The sequence below is a fragment of the Copadichromis virginalis genome, linkage group LG3 (genome assembly GCF_057382275.1).
Source record: "Copadichromis virginalis isolate Kocher_CV1m ecotype Utaka linkage group LG3, C_Virginalis_male_GT1.1, whole genome shotgun sequence".
Taxonomy (NCBI): domain Eukaryota; kingdom Metazoa; phylum Chordata; class Actinopteri; order Cichliformes; family Cichlidae; genus Copadichromis; species Copadichromis virginalis.
Window position 1 is genome coordinate 3,396,481 of NC_140620.1, and position 14,837 is coordinate 3,411,317.

Consider the following 14,837-nt stretch of genomic DNA (forward strand, 5'->3'; position numbering starts at 1 on the left):
GACGCACAAACAGACACAATTGAAAGGTACAAATGTGCATGACACGAATTCAAACGTGGTGCAGATGTGTGTCACAGGTTGATCTGGCTGTAGGCTGTGGCACTTGGCCAGAGGTGGCGCTGGCACTTGGCCAGAGGTGGCGCTGGTTGACTCGAGTCCATGTTAGTGCACAAAGTAAACTGCTCGCTTTAGTTGTGAAGCAAAAACGCTGAAATCGGAGAAATAAACCGTGCGAGGGGAACGATAACGACGACAAGAGTCTCCCGATCGTTTACTCTTGCTGTCCTGTGAACAACATCGGCGTGGTGTTAATTGTTTGCTGTTTTCGCGATCGCGTCGCGCATGAGGATATCACCAGGTAAACTCGCCACATTTTTAAACATTTTGTTGTTCAACAGCATCAAGACTGACGGAGTGTGTTTGAGACAACCTCACACGTGTCACAGGTGACACATTTGGCGTTTTTTTGCTGGTTTGTCGGTAGCAGCTCCTGAAACGCAAGACTGCCACACATCTGTTCGACTAACGCCAGTTGATCTAAACGCCAGTAGATCTGGAACACCGGGAGCACCATGCACCTTCACCTTACTTCCTGGCTGACAGGGTCAATGCGGCCTGGGTAGGCTCTGATTGGTCGCTGAGCTAGGTGCCCTCACGTGGGGTGAACTGAGAGATGCATTCACTGGTCATAGGAAATATGACGTTTGTTTATGTGGACAGTTAAAATAAAGACAGTAAATATGATTTTTTTTTCATCTGGGCTACAACGGCGTCTCTCCAGCAGCTGCAACTTTGAAAAAGAACGGTAATGTCCTTCCTTACTTGCAACATCCTTATGATCCATTCTTTGGTGGGTAAAACCATCATGCTGCGAAATAACCCGCAGTCAGTGTTGAATTTCTCCATGACAAAAATGTCAGGTGCATCAGACTCATCGGTTGAATGCAGGCTGGCCCGCAGTCTCCATCTCCCCGTGGCTGTGGTTCCAGAAGACCAGACGGTTGACCAGACTATTTTAGTTTTGGCCAGTTCTCCGTGCTTGAAACGTATACCCCCATTCCGGGGAGGAGGAGGAAGATCCTCCTCCTCTTCTTCGGAAGGGGAAATATTCTCTCTCTCTCTTTAGTTTTTCTGCAGGGGGGATCTTCATCATCGGTGGGGAGACGAGGAAGATCCTATTTCTCCTGTCTTTCTGCAGGGGAATCTCCCTCTTCACCGTCACCCGACGAGTCAGAAGGAGGAGGGGGAGGAGGATTATCTCCCTCTCTCCGGCATCTTTTAGGAGCAGCATCTTCCTCTTCGGGAAAAGGAAAATCTGCACTCGTCTCTCAGATAGCGAGCGCAATCAGCAGCTTCAGCACGGCCCAGTCCCCAGAAGTCAACTTCACAAGGTTGCTCGATTCCTTCAAGCTTTCTCCTTCATTCAGCTGATAGAACCAAACTTCGCCCAGCTTGTATTTGAAGACGTAGCCCCACTTTCCGCACCCCTCAAAAGGTAGAGGCCATTCTCCTGCGGTATATGAACACGCTCTTATTTTTCTCTTCTCTCCTCGGAGCGTCATTGTATCTGTTACTGTAGACCAAGACAGGGGTGTCGCTGATCACCGATGAGGACCACTCGCTGCCTCCCGTGCTTCCAGCGTCGGGAGAGCCGATCTCTTCCCCGTCCAAGTACAGAGAAACGCAGGGCTTCAGAGTGACAGTTTACATTTTGTCTGTGCCTAGAAAAGTGCGCGCCGGGCCTCTGTTTTTATCCTCCTCCCTCCAGTGACCCCCCTCCTTCTCTGGACAAAACATACATTTTTTTCCTGCCGGATGCAATTCGTAACGCTTCCAGAAGCAATTCGTCACGCATCTGGATCAAATTAGTCGCTTCCAGAGGTCAAAAGGTCAAGGCTAGGGTCATCAATCAAATTTTTGACACAAGCTGCATACTTTCTTTTTTTTACCGGAAGAAATAATTTTAGGACTCTAATAAGTTCTATAATATGACTTGTGTTTACAGTTGCCTCTACTGAAGACTTTAAAGGGTTTGGGGCAAAGTTACACTAACTCTAGTTTTAGCCCCAGACCATCCTGGCTGATGCTAGCAAATGCTAATGTTAGAACTGACTTGGGCTGCTAACGTAAAGACTTTTAGCTAGCTGACCAGATTAACAGATTATAGTGGTAATATTATTGAAAGTGTAGTTTCACCTCAGCATATTTATCATTATTTCCATTTTGTAGCACATAAAATGTTTTAGTTAATATTTGTAGACAGATACATTTGTCCTGTAACTTTTCCTGTAACCTTTTTCACTCCAACTTTTGTTGAAAATGTAATTTATGTAAGGCTGAGCAGATCATTTCTAGTTTGTGGGAAATTTTTGTGACCCCGTTGAGCTAATGTGTGATTAAATCATAACTAAATCATTATTAAATTATAATATAAGCACAGTGCTCGTGTGCTGGGATGTTATATGGTTTGTGAGGATGCTATTTTGTCTGTATCAAGCTTTTAGCCTAATAATAAGCAGAGATATTTGTGTTTTTCTTAAAAATTCAGATCCTTAGAGATTATTTAAAAAGTACATCAACAGCTAAATGAAACACTGAACCTGCACTGGAAAAATCTCCGTTGTTTCAGCTGTGATCACACACTTTGGTTTTCCGCTGCAGAGGAACGGCCAACAAAGGGAAGACTTCACTGAATGAAAAAGGATGAAGATCCAGTACAGCTAGTCTCAGGAGATGATGAAAAAGCCTGAACACCTCTACAAAAACAAGTGATTGATTTGGTTTTTGCAGGTTTGTATGTTACTTTCATTATAAACTGCTTATATTGTAACTGAATGCTGTTACGTGGCTGCAACTCTACATGTACAGACATGGACAAAATTGTTGGTACCCTTCGGTTAATGAAAGAAAAACTCACAATGGTCACAGAAATAACTTTAATCTGACAAAAGTAATAATAAATATAAATTCTATAAATCTTAACCAATGAAGTCAGACATTCCTTTTCAACCATGCTTCAACTGAATTATTTAAAAAATAAATTCATGGAATTGGAATTTCAATAACTTTTTAAAAAAAATCTCTGATCACAACATTTTTTGCATTTATTACCTAGATGTTGTGTTTAGTTTTTTTCTGCTTATCTGCTTGTCATCCTTTCTTTGCAGTGCTGTTTAAACTCTGACATCAGCTTATGCAATTTACCTTAATTTTGTTCCACATTTGTTTTCCTGCTGGCTGTTTATTCTTGCTTTTTTAAAGTTTCTGCCAATTTTTCACCATTTAACAACAAGTAGTTCTGAGGAAACGTTTTTCAGCAGGCAGTTTCAGCGATGCAGCATTCACACCGCACTTTTGCAGTTAATATGATAATTTCATATAGACTGTCACGCCATGGAATATATATACTGCATCTTGATCGTTGCTGCAGGACAGTGTGGCTCCCTCAGTGTTTAAACTGAAGAACTGTGGACTCATAGTCGTTTTTAAAAAACAACTCAGAACACACCTTTTTAAAACTGCTTTTGGTTAATGTTTGCCTGTTATATATTGCCTTTTTAATTTTTTATGACTTATCTTATGTGCAGCACTTTGTGATTCTATCTAGAAAGGTGATATATAAATAACATTTTATTTATTATTTATTTATTTAAACTGGTTAAAACTGGTCTACAGACTGGTTTCTGTGACAAAAATAAATCTTGACATTAACATGATGCAAATAAACAAACAGCTTAAAGTTCGGTTCACTCTGGCACAGCCGGCGGGCACGCCGGTGCAGCCCCCTCTAGCTTCTGCTCAGTGGCTGCTGGGTGACCCCTCGTCTGGGGATCCTCAGCCCTTCCCATGAAGGTGGCACGGATGCCCCTCCGGTGGTCCTCCTTGGGCTCTCGCACTCTGGGGCCTCTGGATGTCTGGGGCCTGGGTCTCCTCCATGCCTGCTTCATGCCCTGGGGGACGGGGCTATGGCTCTCTACATCCTCTTGCAGACCATTACATGTGGAAACCATTTGAATACAAGCGCGTTGATCCACACAGGTATGCACACGCGTGTTCACTGCTCGTAGACTTAAATTACACCTTTCTTGGCTGCTACTTCAAAGCACATTGTGCGCTGTCGGTCCTGCGTGCTGCACAACAAAATTGAATATTTAGTATTTACTGCTGTTTACACTTAGCTAGATTAATGCGATGGTGTTGTGTTTAGTATGTTGCTTTGGGTTTTTTTTTGTGCTTGTTTTCTATTCTTCTCTCAACAGGTGATCCAGGAGATTTTCTTTCTCCCCCCTTTCTCACTGTCCCTCTCCCCTTCTGTTTTTCCCTTTCCTTCCTCTTTCTTTCTCCCTTTCCTATCCCTCACTCATGTCTGTCCCGTCTGTAACATCTGAAAATAAAATATAATAAATAATAAAAACAAAGATCGATCAAATGGACCAATACGGCAATGCCACGATGATTCATTTGGCAAAATAAATCCATTGGGTATCCTTGTTGGTCTTCAGACAACAATTCTGATGGCTAAAGAACCAAATGGGACAGGCAAAAAAAAAAAAAAAAAAAGTTCGAGTCATTTATTTTGGAACAATGACCTCCAGTAAAAATGTGTGATCTATGGTAATCAAATGAGCAGAAACATCCCAATCACCCCAAGCATCAAACACAAGAGTCCAGAGCATCAAACATGGTCCAAAACCATCCCAGTAAAACCAAAACAAGCACCAACAAAACTGAGATCCTGGATCAGGTTCAGAGTCCAGACAGAGATCATCATCAGTCTGCTGAACACAGAAAGCAGCAGCTTTTATAACATCAGACACAAACAGGACCAGGAAACAGGCTCAGTTACTGGGAACCAGGATACGACCTGAAAGAAGAAGAGACGAGGACACGGTTAGCAACACACTCTGAAAACCAACCATGGACACTGGTTTTAAGTAGAGATGGACCGATCCGATATTAGGTATCGGTATCGGTCCGATACTGACCTAAATTACTGGATCGGATATCAGAGAAAAATAAAAAATGTAATCCGATCCATTAAATATCACGAAAGCACCTCACAAAACTTGCAACACGCTGTAACTCGCCTCAGAACGTTAGCACGTCGGAGCAGTATGCATCACGTGATAGAGCGGCTGTGGCATGCGGGACCTGTCGGTGGTCTGGTTGAGCATTTTGAGCCTCGCTACCAATCCGGCATTTCATCTCCGAGGAAGTGATGCCAGAGAGAAGTAAAGCAAGTGTGTAAGTTCATCTCTGAATGTTTGTAAAGCATTCCTGCGTTAAGCTTAACAAGCGACTGCCTCTCTCTCTCTCTCTCTCTCTCTCTCTCTCTCCTGCTGCTACTTCAATCGAAACTGATCAATGATCAGCTGATCGTCTCTCTTGTTTTTTTTTTGGCCCACTTTGCACCAGAAAGAGGAAACTGATAAGCTGTTGTTAGAATGTATTTAATATCACTTTCTACACCAGGATCTTTTTCTACAGCTGACGGCTGGTAACTGTGCAGGGGCGGATCTAGCAAAGTTTAGCCAGGGGGGCCGATAGGGCATGAACTGGGAAAAGGGGGCACAAAGACATACTTTTCTTTCTTATTCTCATTTAAAATGTCGAGCTTTTAATAAATAATTATCTCAATCTACACCGAGTCTGCATGGTTTACCGAAGATACATAAACAGGGTGCACCTTTAAGACCGATTGTCTGTATGATCAACTCGGTCACCTATAACATCTCCAAGCTTCTGGCTTCGATCCTCAACCCGCTGGTGGGCAGCTCTGAACACCATATCCAGAACACTTTTGTTGAGAAGGTGAGAGATGTCATTACGGAGGCAGATGAGACCATGGTCTCGTACGACGTTACATCTCTCTTCACTTGCATCCCAGTCACGGAAGCGTTGGAGGTAGTCCGTAAGAGATTACAGGATGACCTCAGCAACAGGACCGCTCTCAGCATCGACCACGTGTGTTTGAACTGTGACTTGATTCCACCTTCTTCACATACAAGGGTCAGTACTACAGGCAGAAACATGGGTGTGCCATGGGCTCCCCAGTTTCACCCATCGTTGCCAGTTTGTACATGGAAGAAGTGGAAAAGAGGGCTTTGCTATCCTACCCTGGAACACCACCAAGCCATGGGTTCAGATATGTGGATGACACCTGGGTGAAAATCAAATCTCAGGACGTACCACAATTCACGGTCATGTCAGGATTATCGGAGCAGTTGAGACGCATTTTCTCTAAACATCGCGTCTCTGTGGCTTTTAAACCCCAAAACACGCTGTGCCAAAAACTGGTGCACCCCAAGGATCGGGTCCCCCGACACAAACAGAGTAACATAGTGTACGCTGTTAAGTGCAGGAGGATTGCCAGGATTTATACATCAGGGAAACCAAACAACCTCTGGCTAAGAGGATGGCACAACACAGAAGAGCCACCTGGTCAGGCCAGGACTCTGCAGTCTATTTACACCTACAGGCCAGTGGACACTCTTTCAATGATGAGGATGTAACATTCTGGACAGGGAGGAACGCTGGTTTGAGGGCGGAGTCAAGGAGGCCATTTACATGAAAAGGGAAAGACCATCTCTGAATCGAGGAGGGGGCCTAAGGGTCCATCTGTCACCATCTTACAATGCTGTGATTGCAGCCGTTCACCAACTCTCTGTGAATGGTACTCATGGCCATTGATCAGTGAGCTTTGATCAGTGGTTGTTGAACAATGGTGATGAGAATTTGCATAATTATGATTAAGGAACTGACCTCCCAGCCCATTGTTCCTTCAGTGAGCTGGTTTCAGTCATTATGCAAATGTACTGTTTATAAGATTGAAACCTGCAGTCAGCTGAGACTGAAGACGTCACCTGATGATGACGAAACGTTTCTCCCACAAAACGCTACGTCCAGATGAACAGAATCAACTTTTGGAGATTTACTTCCCTGGATGATTGAGATGCATCAAGATGGATTGTTTAGTTCAGTGTGAGAATATTTTTCATCTTTGATGCCATCTTTGAGATCATTCCTGGACCTGCTGACCTGGAGGAGTCTGAATATCAACACTGAGTCTCAGCTGTTCTGTCACATCTGTCACTGATCCTGCTGGATGCTCACTGAGGGAGTGGCGCTTGGTTGGTGGTGTTTGATGGCACATGTAAGTGCTGTAAACCATGAAGGATGTGTTTCCTGACATCATGTGAGAAACAGCTCTGTTAGTCTGCAAACTGTCCCTCTGTTAGAGCCCTCTGTGCTCCCACAGCAGGTGAAACTCACCTCACAGTCGCCACAGACTGATCACAGTCAGGTGTGTGAGACCAGCAGACTGAAACAGCTGAGACACTGCACTGAGATGAAAGTGTGGCAGGACTCCAAACAGATGCAGAACATCTGCTTTACCCAGGTCAGACTGTGGATTGAGAGAAATCACCTGTTCCAACATGAACTTCAACTCACATTAATTCAGGATGGTCCTACTCTGTATCTGTTTAAGCATAGGAGCCCTTTGTTAGGGGGACCGCTGGACTCCTGGCACCAGCTTTTTAAGGAGGCGTTCACAGGGTACGCACACACAGACTGGTACTCTTTGTTTACATGTATACCTGTGTATGCAACACGTTCTCACTCCCAACTCGTCAAATGTGTGACGCATGGTCAGGCTCCCTCTGCTTCACTTATCGACGTGCAGGGTACCCCTCTCGCATCGAGAATTGACGTGCAGGGTCCTCTCATTGAATACTATAGAGCTCCCTAAACGTTGCTTATTGATGACAAGAGATTGCCGCGGAAGAGCCTGTTGTCCATATATTTATATATTTCCAAAATCACATTGTAGTGACGTATACAAAACACAATAAATTATATAATGTAAACAACTACCTGAGAAACAGCAGATACATTAATTATAGGCTATTACTTTTGTATGGTTTATTGCATTTACGGAGGGAGTGATGTATGCTTGGTAATGGCACAGCTAGCTACTGGGTGACTTTATTCACCCGCTTCGGCTGTTATCAGTCCATACAATGGACGTTATTAGCACAAATCAGTCCCATAGATATGGGCCATCTCCTGCTAGATTGTTCAGAAGGTTGTTCTCATCCATCCAGATGGAGGATCACTAACAGGAGCGTGGAAGACTCCAGAATCCACTCTGGCTGGAATCCGGTGGATATGCAGTGTGTACAGGTAAGACCATTTACACGGACAGCATTTATAGAATGACTATTGAAAGTCAGCGAGTGTCAGTAATGTTAATGTGGTTATCTTAGTAATACACCGAGTGCTAATATAACAGCTTTAAGATGCATTTGTAGATATTATTACGTGTTTTACCGTCTTTATGGTGCTAGCTTAAAGTTACGGTGTAAACGTAACACACCGAGTGCTAATATAACAGCTTTAAGATGCATTTGTAGATATTATTACGTGTTTTACCGTCTTTATGGTGCTAGCTTAAAGTTACGGTGTAAACGTTAGCCTATATTGGAGTAAAGCTGTTACTGGTTAAACGATGTTAGCACAGAAATATTAGCTTCTGTCATGACTGATGAAGTTACTAGTTAATAAAGTTTCCAGTAAAGTGTTTAATCGCAGCCACAGACTGACAGCAAATATCTCGATTAGCTTCAGTGCATCTATAATAAATATGTGCAAGTTTCAGTGCTTCGTTTAAACTGTATGATACTTATACTGACCCAGGGTCAGTGTAAAATACAATCCTAGCTGTGTGAACAAAGCCTGGCTCCTTTAATCCTGCATGAAAAACCTCAGGATGCAGGTTATTATTACTCTTTCCTGCTGGCACACCTGTCACACCTGAGAGTCAGCTAGAAACTTACAGTGACGTGGACATCATGCAAAGACTGCCAGACTCTGTAATACTGCAAATGATCAGTGACTCAGGTTATCACTAAACTTTAAACGGCACCTCTGTGTCTCTGTGTGCTGAACATCTAGGATTGAGTCAGGCTGCATTGACTGTGGGACTTTAATGTGTTAAAAGCAGGTTGAAGACGGCTCAGAAACATTTGAAGATTAAAATTTAGCATTATGGCTGCTGGTGGTTTGTAAAGCCTCTACTCAGCTGTATTTTTGTTACTAATTTATGTTTGTTGTTGTTTAACACAGATTTCAGAAGAGCAAAGATGCTTAATAGTTTAACTAGATTTCATTTGTCAGTGTGGGACTGCTGAGTCACCTGAAGAACTCATTTCATTCATTCTCCACATGATGTTCATATACAGAAATGTTTCACAGGAACTGATTTCTCCCAAAGGGTGAACTAGTGTGTTTCCATAGATCACCTCTGTATGAATGTACTTCTTAAATGAAGGCAAGTGTTTGTCCTTTTTTGTTCCTCAGGTACAGTACGTGATATCAAGGGCAGGCGGTCAACACTGGGGGTAGACAAGAAGCAGACGTACTTCCAAGAGGGAGCTGCAGTGAGGACAGAGGTCAGAATCTGAAACAGCTCAGGTTTATATTTTAGAGGTTATAAAAAATCAAAATGTATTTATAAAGAAACTGCGTTGTCTTCGTAGCGCTTGTTAAAAATAACACAGCATCCACTTATGCCTTGCGAGCTACTGCTCCAAACATTTTATTAACACCATTCTTCTCTCACACCACAGACCAGTCTTCTTTTATGTGCTCCCCTGGAGGCATTCATGAGCTTTCTTAAATACACTGCCCCCTGCTGGTAAACCTTATCATTACATTAACATCTACATATCAACACAAAAAACCTTTAAATAATATTTTAAATAATAGTCATAGTTATGATTATTATAAGAAATATCAAACATTTAAGTGGATTTTCTGTTACACATATTGTGTTAGCCCTGCAATAAACTGGCAGCCTGTCTTTGTCCTGTATCAGCTGGGATAGGCTTCATCCACCCGCAACCCTGAATTGGATACATTGTATTCCAATTATGTAATCTGATCATTTACAAACTCAAGGTATCTAATCAAAATGTAAGTAATAATTATAAAATGGGAAAGCAGAAATAAGTGTGACATGAATGTAAATGTGTGAGCTGACATAGAGGACAGCTACATGCAGTCTGAAAAACCTTTGTTGTCAAGTTTGCAGGTCTATCAGCACGAAACATTCTTACATAGAAGAGACTGTTAAAGTCTCTAACTCAGTGAAGCATTATTGGTCCCGTCTGTTTGGATAAATATAGTAAATTGATGTACGTCCATTTATTGAAACATTTCTTAAGTGCTTATCCAGTTCAGGATCACAGTGGAGCTGCAGCTGGATATGTTCACTAAATAAACCTTACAAAAGTTAACAATAAACCCCGGTCCGGATGGGCCTGGGCCCCCTTTCCCTGGCGGGTTGCAGAGTATAGGGGTGCCTACTGGGGTCAGCGGGGGAGCTGGCCCCAGAGAGGGGTCACTTGCCCCTCCCTTCCTTCCCTCCCCATCTCCAGCTGCCTCCCTCTTCCCGCTCCACCACAATCACCCCTCCAGGGGCAAGGGTACCTAGACCCAGGGCTTAGAGTACGCTTGGGGAGTGTGATCGTGTGTACAGCGTCTCTTTATGTCTGTCTCCATGTTGGTTGAGTGTGGAGTAAGTGCACATGAGAGCATGAGGGTGGGGATGGATGTTTGTGTCTGTGTGTGCCTGTATGTTTGTATTTATATGTCAGGCTGGGTATCAGACGCCACCTCTCTGGGGACATCTCAGGCCCTCCAAGGTTTGGAGGCCTATCTCCACCCACCACCACTTCCCCTGCCAGTGGCGGACTCCCTCAGGAGTCGGTGCGTTGGTGGTTCTTTGTGTCTGGGGGTGGGCGTCCGGGTACACACCGGCTCACTCCTTGGCGGCCGCTTATTGGGGCTCGCTCGGGCCATTTCGGAGGTGGGGTGTCCCCGACCTCTCGGCCTGGGGCTCGGTCACTCAGGCACAGCTGGCTGCCGGCGGAGCTCACGGGCGCGTCACTGCAACTCCCCCTGGCTTCTGCTCCGCGGCTGCTGAGTGAGCCCTCATCTGGGACTCTCCTCAGCTCTTACTGATGTTTGTTCTATTGCTCTAGTCTTCTTCTGCTTGTTTTATTTTTTTCATTCTCAACAGGTGAAATTAAAAAAGGGAAAAAAAAACAAAAAAAAAACAATAACATGTAATATTTAGTATCTACTGTTGGTGCTGTTTTTATTTTGTTGCTCTTGGTTGTTTGTTTTCTCTTCTGGTTTTTTTTCTCCATACAGGTGACCCAGGTGTTTTGTTTTTTTTGTTTGTTTTTCTTTCTTTCTTCCCCCCCTTCTCACCGTCTCTTCTCCCCTTTGGTTTTCTTTCTCTCCCTCTCTTTCTTTCATTCTCTCTCCCTGTCCTATCGCCCAGTCATGTCTGTCCCGTTTGCAACTGAAAATAAAATAAATTCATAATTATAATAAAGGTCAATCAAATGGACCAATATGGCAAGGCCATGATGATCCACTTGGTAAAATAAATCCACTTGGCATCTTTCTTGGCCTTCAGACAACAGTCAAAGACAGACTTCATTCATCATATGCAAAAATCCTAGTTGAATTTTTGTTTTCACTCATATTTTTTAACCAAAACAACTGTGACAGACTGGATACCTGGTCAGGTGTACATTACTTTTCACTCAAGCATCCCAGGACAGAGCCCTGCCCCACCATGTGCCTGGGTGGATACGTGGTTATAATATAAAAGGACCGATACTGAATATGAATATTTCATTAAAATCAAATTATAATACGAATTCCTAGGTGTTTGTTATATCCAGCAAGAGTAATATTGAATACATATGTCTGAATTGCTAACCCTAACCCTAGCTCAACAGACCACAATGCCCTGGTCAGTATTATTACATGCTGTGAACATAAGTAGCTTTGATCACAGTTTATGTTGTAAAAGAGAAGGAATATTGGAAAGAAAGATCAACATTGTGATATTGTTTGTTCCAAACTGACCAGAAACATGCTTGTCAGACTCTCACAGCAAAGGATCAGACTCACTGTGCATGACAGCTCAGGCCAATGATGTCTGTTAGATTGTCAGTTGTTTAGTGCTTCTGTACAGTTAGGGTCACGTCTCTATTTCAGAATAATTAATATGCGGAAAACACTAAAAGTTGATTGTCTTCCAATATTCTAGCATAATTAAAAAACTTTGACTTTGTTAGTACATATTGTTACAGACCTAATTGTAGATTCGGCATGAGCCCCCGCATCCTCAGGACCTTCTATCACTGTGCCATTGAGAGCATCCTCACTGGATGCATCACCACCTGGTATGGCAACAGCACCGCCTACAACTGCAAAGCTCTCCAGCGAGTAGTGCGGTGCTCTGAACGGATAATTGGAGGTGAGCTTCCCTCCCTCCAAGACATCTACAGGAAGCGGTGCCTGAGGAAAGCGGGGAGGATCATCAAGGACTCCAGTCACCCCAGCCATAAACTGTTCAGACTGCTTCCATCAGGAAGGAGGTTCTGCAGCATCCGGTCCTGTACCAGCAGACTGAGAGACAGCTTCTTCCACCAGGCCATCAGACTGCTGAACACGTCATAGACACCTCAGCTTCACTACTGGAACTTCAACATTATGCACTACATACTGTACAGTAACGCCACTGTTTTGCACATATTCAACTCTGTATATTTTTATATATTTTATTAATTGTTTACTCTATTTAATCTGTAAAATATGTGTATACACACACACACACGTAGATATACACATTCAGTAATATGCATACACTCTTATATTGTACATGTATTTATTCATATAACTCTCAGATGTAGCCATTCTTATATTTGCTTTTTCTTATGTTATTGTATTTTGCACATCTCTGTTGCTTGTGAAGCTCGCACACAAGAATTTCACTCATGTGCTGTGCCAGTGTGCCTGCACATGTGATGTGACAATAAAAGTGATTTGATTTGATTTAATGCCAATATTCTTCATAACTCCTGCTTTGAAATACTGAACTTTGAAATGTACCTGATGAAAGATGATTTACAGTGGCAGTCTGTCAGGATCATTCTGACTGTAAGATCACTGTATTAATCTGAATCCTTCTGCAATGTGCTGTGAATGAATGCTGATGCAACTCACTGTGGGAAAGCTGTTAATAAAATGAATCTGTGACACATGCAACACACTCACAGAGGAAGAGGACACAAAGGGAGGACACGCAGAGGCTGTGTTGAAGTCAGAAATCCAAATCTTTAGTCAAAAACAGGCGGCGGTTACAAACAGGAAGACAAGCAGTCCATCAAACAGTCTACAGGGTCAAACATACAGAGAATTCAAACAGCAGTAAAAAATAACTGGACACTGAAGAACTTAAAGCAATGTGAGACGCAATAAAAGGAAGCAGCGCAGTATATTCACTGAATTATCATCAATTACAAAAGAGAAAAACGACGATTTCTAAGGATTATTTTCTTAAATGCAGTTAGAGTGTGGCTGGTAAAGATGGAAACATACAGAATGTAAACTGTGTGAGCTTGTGAACTTTGTTAGTAACAAATGAGGTAAAAAACCAAAACATACAAAACACAGAAAGAGGCTCTCAGTATTCATTCATAATTAGAAAGAAAAATTCTGGTCGTGGATTTTTACAGTCTTAGTTCCGCTCGCTGTCATCATTATAATCATCATGATCAATGGCGAGGTCCTGAGGTGGGCGGGGCTGTCTCTGGTGATGTCACCATGAAGGAACAGCATCTGGCACGTGTTGCTAAAACATCCCAGTACACTGGTGTAGTTTCCTCTCCAGCTGTTGGACATGTGACACTTGAACATTAAGGGGAAGAAGAAGAAACAGTGTTAGGTCAGGTGACCACATGGTTTCTAAAGTAACTGACAGGAAGTAACCAGGCCGTTAGAAATGGATGGCATGTGTTTAGAGTTACTGGAGTTGGGTAACTCTACTTACCAAAAGCAGCAGCACACAGATGAAGGATCAGATGCTGAATGTTGCAGGAACATGCTCATGTGCGGTGGTCATTCAGGGCTGCAGTTAGACAGTCCAAGACTGATATCCTGCCCATCTGAGAGTTTGAAAACACACATGCAAAGATTTATTTTGTATTACAGTCAAAGTTGGATGTTCATTTTTGTCCTTTAAAAATGTTTGTGTATTTGAAAGCACTAACATTTAAGGATGACTTGGATCGTCTCCTTTAAAGGGGAGACAAGTGTATCCACTGATCCACGTCACTTTACCTGGATGATGACTCCTCCCCCCTCACTCAGAAACACTCCTAATATAACCAAGCAAATAAATAATATTGAAGATTTACATCATTACAAAAACAGGAAAAACATCTCCCTTTGATTCTATTTCTCCATTCCTGCTGAACATCAGGCAACAAATATCTCAATAAATCACAGTAAAATGTAAAGCACATGTTTTCTTTGTCTAACCTCTGCAGAGCCTCTGTCAAGAAAAACATATCTGTAAGCATAAAACAAATATACATAACACGTCACTGGACAAACCTCGGTCAGTGTCACGGTCCGACAGCCCTCGCCTGGCTGCCTGCCCATGTGTTATGGTGTGCATGTTGCTCCCTTCCTCTCTCTCCCTCTCTCTCGCTCTCTCGTAACGGGATTGTTTACCTCCGAGCGGTGACGAGCATTCCCGAGAGCGTTCCCGCGCAGAGACTGGCCGCACCTGTTGTTGATCGGAGCCGACCAGCTGTAGCCAATTATCCGCCATCTCCTGGGCTGCCTTCTTAACGGGGCGACCGAGCTTCAGTCAGCGCTGGATCATTGTGTGAAGCACGGGAGAGCAGCGCGGACGGTTTTTGTGGCAGTTTATGTTGAGCTGAGGATTGTTTAGTTACTCTGCGTGT

General features: G+C 43.1%; 1 protein-coding gene and 1 long non-coding RNA gene across 2 annotated transcripts in view; both read right to left on the reverse strand.

Moving 5' to 3' along the window:
* Positions 1-4,776: 4,776 nt before the first annotated feature.
* Positions 4,777-14,837, reverse strand: part of LOC146712329 (H-2 class II histocompatibility antigen, E-S beta chain-like) — a 49,589-nt gene continuing 39,528 nt past the window's right edge. Inside the window, exon 6 of the mRNA XM_085452034.1 lies at positions 4,777-4,864. Within this exon, the coding sequence (XP_085308160.1) occupies positions 4,839-4,864 (26 nt within the window). The 3' untranslated portion in view covers positions 4,777-4,838. The remainder of the gene's footprint in view (positions 4,865-14,837) is intronic.
* On the reverse strand, positions 13,181-13,979 carry LOC146712330 (uncharacterized). The gene is made up of 2 exons (XR_014919036.1): positions 13,916-13,979; positions 13,181-13,773 (listed from the first exon to the last, which is right to left on the reverse strand). It is a non-coding gene; the product is annotated as an uncharacterized LOC146712330 (long non-coding RNA).